The sequence below is a fragment of the Erigeron canadensis genome, chromosome 7 (genome assembly GCF_010389155.1).
Source record: "Erigeron canadensis isolate Cc75 chromosome 7, C_canadensis_v1, whole genome shotgun sequence".
In the NCBI taxonomy this organism is placed as follows: domain Eukaryota; kingdom Viridiplantae; phylum Streptophyta; class Magnoliopsida; order Asterales; family Asteraceae; genus Erigeron; species Erigeron canadensis.
The window spans coordinates 21,633,114-21,643,101 of record NC_057767.1 but is presented as its reverse complement, the minus strand read 5'-3'; the positions used below and the strand labels follow the sequence as shown (position 1 = coordinate 21,643,101).

Sequence of the window (9,988 nt, the reverse complement as noted above, 5' to 3'; positions counted from 1 at the left end):
TATAATAATTTATTTAAAAAATTAACAAAAAGAAAAAATTTAATAAAACTAAAACATAACAGATACATGTAATTAAAAGTGTATAGCATCTTGCCTTTCAGAAAAAGGAGAAGGATGTCACCTGTAAACATTTTAAAATGTGACAATTGTTATACGTCGACTATAAAAGTCCAGTGTACTAAAAATCCCTAATGTGTTGCGGCATATATATGCATTTATAATAAATGTATAATTAACATTCCTATTAGGGGTGAGTATGGGTCGGTTTGGATCGGTTTTTTGGCTAAAACTGACCTCCGAACCGATCAATTCGCTTTTTAGAAAATCAAAACCGTTGGATTCGGTTTTTGTTCGGTTCGGTTTTTTCGGTTTTTTGGTTCGGTTTGGATCGGTTTCGGTTTTTGTTCGGTTTTTTTTTTTTTTTTAAATTTACTTTTTTGTTTATGATGTTATATATTTAATTTTCAATTGTTAACAAAAAAAAATATGATATAGAAACTAAAATATAGATATGCTTTTTGTAACACCCCAAATTTTTTAAGGTAAAAGAAATTAACCCTTTTTCATAGTTTTGACATTAAATAAATTTCCCAGTATTTTATTTTTGGATATGGGGTTAATTTAGTTGGAACTTTAGCGGATAGCAGGTAAAATACCCACCAATTTGAGAAGTGGGTCGTGGCACCCATAAGAAGTGCCAGACACTTATTTGTTTATGAATCATATTTCCACTTCTATTCTTCTTCCTCCCATGCATTCCTTCTCAATTTCTTTTAAAATCAAAGAATAATTTATCCAAGTAAAAGATAAAAATCATCCATAATAATCATCACCATCAATTAATCTTCATTCAAGAATTCAAAAGTTAGGGTTTGTGGGTTTTGTGGTGGTGGCCGAAAATTGAGAGAAAAAGATGAAGGAATTGTGAATTGAAAACCCTAATCTATTGTCTTCCATTATTGAGGTATTGATTTCCCCTAATTTAGCTTTCATATTTCTTTTGAAATTAGGGTTCATGGAGTGAAACAATTTTGGGGATTTTTGGTAGAATATGAATTATGGTTAATTTTCCCCAATTCCTTAGTTAACCTAGTTGTCATTGAGTTATGTGATGTTCTTGATTATGAAATTGACAAGTTCATGTAAAAATTTTAGTTAATGAGAAAAGATGAATTTTTACTAGTTGTTGAGATGTGGATGAAGATGGTAGGTTGAACTACCTAATGTTATAGTTAAAGATGAAAGTAACTCAATGACAAATGAGTTGGGTTTTAGGGTTTAGAAAAGACTAGTGATTGAGAATGGCTAGGTTGAACTAGTCAAGTTGTGAATGTAAGCTTATGCATTTTTATGATATGATTATAGGTTGAAGCTTGCTTGTGATTTTTCGTTTTAGCATTGTTGTCCTTTTTGCGGAGGAGGTGAGTATATTTGCATACATTTATGTATATGTTGGATCAATTGACCACATCATGTTGAAGCCTTTTGTCCATGGTGGTTTTGACCATTTCATGTTGAAGTTTGTAAATCCATGTGTGGTAATTGATGCGGCATAAGCCCAAGTGGGGCATTGTGATTATGAGGCCTAAGAACCTCCGGGGCCTAAGAATCCCGATAGTTGTTATGTTATGAGGCCTAAGAACCTCCGGGGCCTAAGAATCCCGATAGATATGATTGATATGATTGTTTAGCTTATATGAATCCATATATGTGTTGTTAGTGTGTGCAAGGTGAATATGTAAATGTGACATGACGATATCATAGGTTATATGTAAAAGTCCTTATACTTTGCCCTCCTTCCTATTCGTAAATGTATGCAAGTATATTTACTAAGCATTTGCTTATATTTTAGTTGTTTACCCTTTTTAGGTAATTCCGGAAGAAGGAACTAGTATTGACGGTTGGAAAGTGTTGATCTAGAGCTTGAAGTGAAATGTTTGCAAGACTTGAGGTATTTAGGTCATTGTGGATGAATGACAATATTTTAGTTAGAGGCTTAGTTGTCCCTCCTCTCTTGGCTCTTGGTACATAATGTTTTGATGTCTTACTACTGTTACATTTCTGTAATTGGTCAAGTGCAAGTTCTTTTGGAAAGTTGTATAATTGAGTTTGGGCGAAAATTGTGTCAAAGTGGGTAAATGACCCATTTGATGGTGTTCATGGTTTTTGAAATTAGGCGATGTTGTAAGCCTGTTTAAAATGTGTTTATGTTGTTCTTGGTAACCTTTGGAATGTGTTTTATGAAGTTCTTTGTGAAATGTAAAGATTGCAAGTTGATTCATGTGTTAAAATGATTTTTGTTGCTGATCAGGTATCCCACTGCGGCGCAGTGGGGGTGATTTTACCCACTGCGGCGCAGGAGTTTTCCTCGTCCAGAACTTGTGTTCTTCCCACTGCGTCGCAGTGGGAGGGTGTCAAGCCCACTGCGGCGCAGTGGGGCTTTGTTCCTTTCTTTGCCGAGGCTTTCCACTGCGGCGCAGTGGGGAGTGCTCAACCCACTGCGGCGCAGTGGGGTATAGAAAAAAAAATTTGTATTTTCGGTTTATCGAGTCTGGTCCTTTCACTTTTTAGTAACTAATTATACTTTTTAGGTGTTAAAATTGATATAACTTTTATACAACAAATTGATTTTATTGTACGTTTTCATCTAAAACATATAATTTATATAGATTTGTACACTAAAAAGATAAAAAGTTTAAATATATTAACATATTTACAAAATATAAATAATAAATATAAATGTAATATGATATAAATATAAAATAAATTAAAATATAATGGGTTCGGTTTGGTTTTTGATCGGTTTTTTGACATATGAAACCGAAAACCGAAATGATCCGTTCGATTTATGGAAAACAAAAACCAAACCAATAGATTTCGTTCGGTTTTTGGTTTTCCGGTTCGGTTTTTGCTCACCCCTAATTCCTATACTAATTCAAGTTAATGGTATGGTAAAGGGTATATGTAAATTCGATAGCTTAAATTTCTTTTCTGACATAAATTGAAATTTCAATTCGTTTGAAGTTTATTATTTTAAATTATTAATGATATTTTTTAATAATTAAAAACAATATAAATATAATGATAATTTGATTAGTATATAAGGAAGATACAAATTAAGATATAAGATAAAAAAGACACATGTTGCTTAAATATTATGCCGCGTGTCGAATAAAGAATATCACAATACTGTTTTAGTTTACTGGTAGATTTTGACGTACGTTGTATAGTTCACTACTAGATTTTAGACCCGTGTCCAACACTGGACACGGGACTTACGATATTATCAATATTAGATTTTTATACATGTAAGTCATAAAAGCTTATAATGTTGAAGATATACGGTTATAAGTGTTATGATTTGCAAGTTTTAGTACAATAATCACATGCTCGTTACTGTCTTAGGATTATTAGAATTTTTAACTTATAATTAAAATAAATGATGAGGTAAGCGGGAGTCTATTTGATGAAATTGAGCGATTTGATTAGTTAATAAAATATCAGTTTAACTGTCTCATAGTATATATTAAGATTAAGATTAAGATGCTTTATTTTTCGTATATACATCATGACAATTACTAAAAAACACTTTAATAAAAAATAATAGTACAATTACACTTAAAATCTTAATATATTTACATTAAACTTTATTTATTTTTAATTAATTAATTTTACATGTACATGATACAACATACTATTGGATATATATTAGTTATTATTTAATTGGATATATATTAGTAATTATTCTATTAGATATATATTAGTTATTATTATATATTATCTTAAAATTATTGAGTAAAAAGTGTAATTTTGTGATGGAAAAGGAAAAAAGTATAAATTAAAGTCAAAATTAAAAAAAGGTCAACATTAAGAAATCAAGAGCTATGATTGGTCGATAAGTTTTTAGAACAACTGTGTTTTAATATAATAAAAGAAAAGATAAAAAAAAAAATAGAATTGACAAAAACGAAAGTTTGTGGACTAAACTTATAACTTTTCTACTAGTAAAAAAGCTACTCCGTATTAAAATAAAATAGAAAATTGAAAATAGATTAAAAAAAAAAAAAACAATGAATAAATAGATCGAATGTTGGCGCCTATCTGTCTGTGTTTAGATTTGGGGGAATCATTATTACCATCGTTACGTTTGAATTCGGGATCATGTCTTTCCGTAGACGCACGTTGCTCAAGGTCATTGTCCTCGGCGACAGCGGGTATTTATATCTATATCTATATATACATCCATATGATCTAGGGCTTGTTTGATTTTATAGAGTCTAATTTCGATTTAATTATGTATTTGTGATAATTTTGTATTTTCTAGGGTTGGAAAAACGTCATTGATGAATCAGTATCCTTTGTTGTTATTTTATAATTCAAGTGATTCACATTTATGTTTGTATCATTTAGGTTATGTTTTTGATTTTTTTTTTTTTGATCATCTTGCATTTTTATGTGTTCGTATATCAAATTTGTCGTTTATGTTACGGGATTGTTAGGATTTTTGATATAAAGGGTAATTGCGGAAGCTAATTTATTGTTTAGAAATAGTTACTCGGACTTTTAGATAACATAGTTTGACTTTTGAGATTTACATTATGCTTTAGTGAAAAATGGTTATGTTTAGGACTTGCTTCGATAGTCGATACTCACTTTTAATGGATGTGTTAATATTCAATTGGTTAAAGCTACGCATAATTAAGCATTACCATGTTGACCTCGTGGTAGGGTGTGCTGATGTCCTCACAAGAGGTCTTAGGTTTGAACCTCTCTCGGTAAATATCTTGAGGGTGCGTGGAGAAAGGGTTCGGAAATGGTCAAGGGGATATTTAGGTTAGTCGACGTACATTTGAGTTAAAGACTTGGCCTTCCCAGGTAACTGGAATAGGAAAAACCACCTAGGGTTCCCCATTTTAAAGGGATATATAATTAAGTCAGGTGATATACAGTTATTAGCTATATCATCTATTCATTTTCTTACTTAAGAGTGATCACACTGAAACATGTATATCATACCGCCATATCAGCGTCACACCGGCATCACGTTGAACTCCCTTTTTACCCAAGTTATCGCACTGATATTTACCTATTAAATAAAACAAGACCACACACACACAGGCCCATTAACATACCGTGGTGTGGAGGACTGGTCACGTCAGCAATGAAGTGGTGCATGTTGTGACGAGCATAGTAAGACATGTATCATATCATAGAAAGATATTGTAAGTACTACTAAGACATGTATCCTATTATAGAAAGTTATTTGAAGTACTGGAAACTGGAAAGTCCCCGGTTTCATATGTAAAATCTTATGATGGCATTGCAGAAACATGGTACCACTTTTATATTGATCCCACGGCACATAATTATAAGGTCTCACTTATTTTTTAATTGAAGTTTACTGCAGATACTGTAAAGGTGTTATATGATTTGGATATTGAAATTACTGTTTGTGAGTTTTGTTTGTTTAAATGTTGATCTTTAACTGCTTCTGAAGATATGTACATAAAAGATTTAGTCAACAGTATAAAGCTACTATTGGAGCTGATTTTGTGACTAAGGAGTTGCAGATAGATGACAAGATTGTTACACTGCAAGTAGGTTTCTTATTGGCTGGCTGCTAAGCCTAATTCATTATTATTCTTTATGTGATCTATATTGATTAGACTGGAGATATGATACTGTTGGCTGATTAAATGGTTAGATTTGGGACACTGCTGGCCAGGAGAGATTTCAAAGTCTTGGTGTTGCATTTTATAGAGGAGCTGATTGCTGTGTTTTAGTGTATGATGTAAATGTAATGCGATCTTTTGACACACTTGACACATGGCATGAGGAATTTTTAAAACAGGTATAAGAAATCCGTACAGCTTTTGCTTCCTACTCGTATTACTTTTGGTGATTACATCTAAAGATTAACTATTAGTAATATGAGTATTTGTTTGGACAATTATGAGTACTGTTTTGTTGTACCCCTGGAGGCCTGGACTGCATTAAGCACTTCCCTAATACTCCTGTAATCACTCGAAATCTTTGATTACATATGCATGGTTTTATTTTAAAACTATTAAAAAGGTTTCGGCTAACCTTCCGGTTAAGTACAATTGTTTGTTTATCCCTGTGACAGAAGTATAAGTTATATAAATCGTCTTTTATGTGGAATTGCCGACCACAAATTGTGTTTATTGGGTTGGGTGTGCCTCACAAGCATAATACTGAGGACTGCTAAGTAAATTTACAGGGTTGTTTGCATGTGGGATAATTGTTACGCAAGCGAACACTTGTCATGTTGGATTTTAGCAATCTCTTGCTTTAGTGAATTACTTTTGGCTTTCGGCTATTTCTTGATCACCAATATTTTTGTGTCTCTTAAATTTTATCTGGATGTTAACTACTTAATATCCAAATCTTGATTTTGACCATCTATAACTTCTTGGTACACATTTTGCAACACAAATATGAAGCCGGGATCTACCAGCTTGATTGGATTTATATCAGAAACAGATGAGTAGGTTAAAAGATTAAACTCAAATTATGTGTTATTGTTTAAGATATTAGAAGAGCAACAGAACTATCCTTGGTGTATAGCAGAATATCGTGTTTTTTGATTTTTTGCATCAAAAAGTTATGTGTATATAGCTTCCAGTATCATAACATTAAATCGAAAATTTGATTAAACAAGCACATTTCTTTGTGAAGAGGGTGAGGGTATGTTTGACTGACATCTTTTCTCTTCAATGATATTGAATTTGAGCATAAATATGTGAACCTGAATAATAATTAAAGTATAAAACGGTATTGGTTTTCTAAAAATATTAAATAGGCTTGCTAAAAATATCAAATATTTTGCAGGCAAATCCTGCCGATCTTGGTTCTTTTCCGTTCATATTGCTTGGCAACAAGATCGACATAGATGGTGGAAATAGCCGAGTGGTATGAATTTATGTTGATAATGTTTCATAACGTACCATACCTTCTATGATTTATTCTTATGAATCTGAATGTAGGTTTCTGAGAAGAAAGCAATGGAGTGGTGTAGCTCAAAAGGAAACATACCTTACTATGAGACATCTGCAAAGGAAGATCACAATGTGGATGATGCATTTCTGTGTATTGCCAAAAGTGCAATGGCAAACGAGCATGAACAGGATCTGTAAGTACAATTAACAATAATAAACTTTCAAGTGCTGCTAATTTTGTTATAATAATAAATTTGTAAACATGAATAATTGATTTATTGTTACATTACTACCAATAAGAAAAGCTTTAACTAGGTTATAAGTTTACTGTGTATATGCATTTATGGAAGTGACCAACGCAAAATCATTTTCTGCGGAAAGCATTGAATTACTAAATCTCAAAGCTGTAACTTAAACTCTTATTATGCCAAGAAAGTCATGAACAAAGATGGTACTTTAGTTTTCTCATCAAAATTAACAATTTTATTTGAGTGCCCTATAATATTTGCAGTGTTTGTTAAATCTTTGATATGCCTTCAAAATAAAAGCTAGCTATATCAACGTGGTGATCAAGATTGGGGAACTCGAACTCGGCCTGGCTGGGGACCGAGTCAGGAGTTTTTGGCAACTTGGGTGTTATTACTAATCGGATTGGAATTTTTAATTTAAAACCATATTTTTTGAAATTATATATAAATGGAAAATTAGAAATAGCCTAGAAACTTTATACTTAAAAATAGTCTAGCATAAACATAATTAAAGTTCACACTCAATTGTTTAAAAATATAAACATGTTACTTCAAAGCACAATCTTTATTTTATTTATTTTATAAAAAAATTGACCATTTTGACCCAAGTTGACCTAGCATCTCGTGTTTGACCCAAGATTGACCTGTTGGCTGATTGTAATCAGAGTCGGACTAACTCAACTCCTCAGGGCCCTCTCCTCCGGGTCACGGCGAGTCCGAGTAATCGGCCGGTCCGACCTATCTTTTGAACATTGGTTGTGATTATTACAAACTTCAGTTATGTTTTTTTAGGTTTTTAAGTATCTCCTACTTTATTGTTATTGAAGGGTATTATCCTAGGCAAATAACTGACAGTATACTTCACATGACTACATGTAGAGTCTAATATTGCAATTTGTATCAGATGTGTTAGTGGGCAATATATTGTGTTAATCAAATTTTTTGAAATGGGAGTCATGACTCTCGTTTCTCAGTTTCCATCAATTTTCTAGTTTTGTGCTCCTATGGTTTTATATTATTACTTGGAACCACATTTTCTTTTTTAACAGAACGTGTCGATCAGTTTCTGAGTTTACATTTTTCTGAAAATCTTGTTTCATTGTTTGCATTATACATGATCTAAAAAGGAAGAATGTGGGCCATTAATCTAGGAGGTTTAAGATAGTTTAATAAAACTTCATAAAAAAAATTCGTACTGGAATAAGAGAAGAGACACCAACATTGTGAGTACAAGAGAACTGAGAGATGTATTTGTAACAAGAGATTCCAAGTCTTATTTTCTTTTTTTTTATCTCAGTATGTGATGTCCTTCGCGACTCTAGAATACTTACTATATAAGCTCTCCCTAACATTAGTATGTGATGTTTCTCATCATGGACCTCATGGTTACGTTAGTTTCCTAGAAAATTATGCATCATCCGCCTCTCGGAGAATTTTCTATGTAACAAAGCGTATAACAGGGAAACATGTGTCTGGGGATAACATTTTCTTAATAACCCACCCAAGTGGTGGTTACTAGAGGTGGGTAGGTCAAACCGGTAGAATAAAAAGTAGCTTAAAAGGAAATAAATTAAATAAGTCGAATAAGCTGATGGTTGTAAGTATGAAAAGTTTCTTAATGTTTCTATTAATGCGTAAAACCTTGTGTATAGACCCAGTCAGATTGTTTAGCAGATTAATGTAGTGTTTTTAATCATATTCGAGGCACTAAGTAATTTTAGAATGTTAAAGAATATTATCGTAGAAAATCTTTTCAAATCAACCCAGTCAGGCTCATTCTGATTTGAACCAACCTGTATAGACCAGTGACCAGTTCTGCCTTTTCTTGGATGCATTTAGATCATCTTCTTCCATCAATGGATAGGCAAATGGCAAATATGTATCCAAAGAACCATAATACCAAATGTATCTAAAATCTTGAACGGACGAATTTAGTAGGTTTTATACGCTGTAACTACAATTAGGGCGATTCTGTACCCGTTCAACCTTGAACTCATTTTGCATGTTAATTTCTTTTAGCTAAGCTCTTTGTAGTTATACTTGTTTAGCTTGTTAGAGATGGGGCATAACATATTTGAGCCTATTAATAAGTATATGGATCGGGGTTGACACTATCCACATGTAGTTGAAACAAATAGCACATTTTGGCAATTCTAGTGGCCTCACATTACTCAATCAGTCAGTTAGCGGATGGTACAACTTTAATTGCTTCCTGATTTGTTTATTTACCTTCTTTCTACAGGTACTTCCAGGGAGTTCCCGATGCTGTAACAGAAACAGATCAACGTGGTGGCTGTTCATGCTAAATGTAACATTTGCTTTTGTTTCATCTTATGGGATTTTGTTGCTTATTCCTTTATACTCTTGTTATTTGTGTCATTACTTGGCACCCTTGACTTTTTTGTACCTAAACTATACACGAGGCTCCCATGGCAGCTGCTTACATGCAACACATGAATGTTGTTGCTGTTCATATCAAGTAGTCCTCCGTTTAAGATTTTAGAACTGTAGGGTCTATGTACCCAATGAGTGGACAAACTTTATGCTGGTTTCATATACTCTATTTTTTGTATTGGATTTGTATGTTACATTTGGCAATCTTTACATGAATTCCAAAGATGGCAATATGCTTGTTAAAGCTGCTTTATTTAAGCCTGCTACTCTTACATAGTTACATCTGTTATTTACTTGGATTTTGCTGTCTGTTCTCTAGAATGTACTTTTTAAACATTAGTAGTTTTGCGCTCTTTCTTTTAGAAGAGCGACTCCATTTCTCTCAGG

General features: G+C 32.6%; 1 protein-coding gene across 1 annotated transcript; it reads left to right on the top strand.

Moving 5' to 3' along the window:
- Window positions 1–4,052: 4,052 nt before the first annotated feature.
- On the top strand, window positions 4,053–9,859 carry LOC122607088 (ras-related protein Rab7-like). The gene is made up of 7 exons (XM_043780006.1): window positions 4,053–4,214; window positions 4,325–4,351; window positions 5,498–5,597; window positions 5,705–5,851; window positions 6,853–6,933; window positions 7,008–7,153; window positions 9,450–9,859. Exons 1-7 carry the CDS (start codon window positions 4,162–4,164, stop codon window positions 9,511–9,513), a joined length of 618 nt encoding a protein of 205 aa, XP_043635941.1. The 5' UTR covers window positions 4,053–4,161; the 3' UTR covers window positions 9,514–9,859.
- The last annotated feature ends 129 nt before the right edge of the window (window positions 9,860–9,988 follow it).

What these genes read in the sequence shown, in the direction of transcription:
- LOC122607088 (XM_043780006.1), top strand. Translation starts at nt 4,162, where the DNA reads ATGTCTTTCCGTAGACGCACGTTGCTCAAGGTCATTGTCCTCGGCGAC. An exon ending in ACAAGATTGTTACACTGCAA is followed by an intron (nt 5,598 to 5,704) that starts GTAGGTTTCTTA and finishes TTAAATGGTTAG; the next exon opens with ATTTGGGACACTGCTGGCCA. An exon ending in ATGGTGGAAATAGCCGAGTG is followed by an intron (nt 6,934 to 7,007) that starts GTATGAATTTAT and finishes ATCTGAATGTAG; the next exon opens with GTTTCTGAGAAGAAAGCAAT.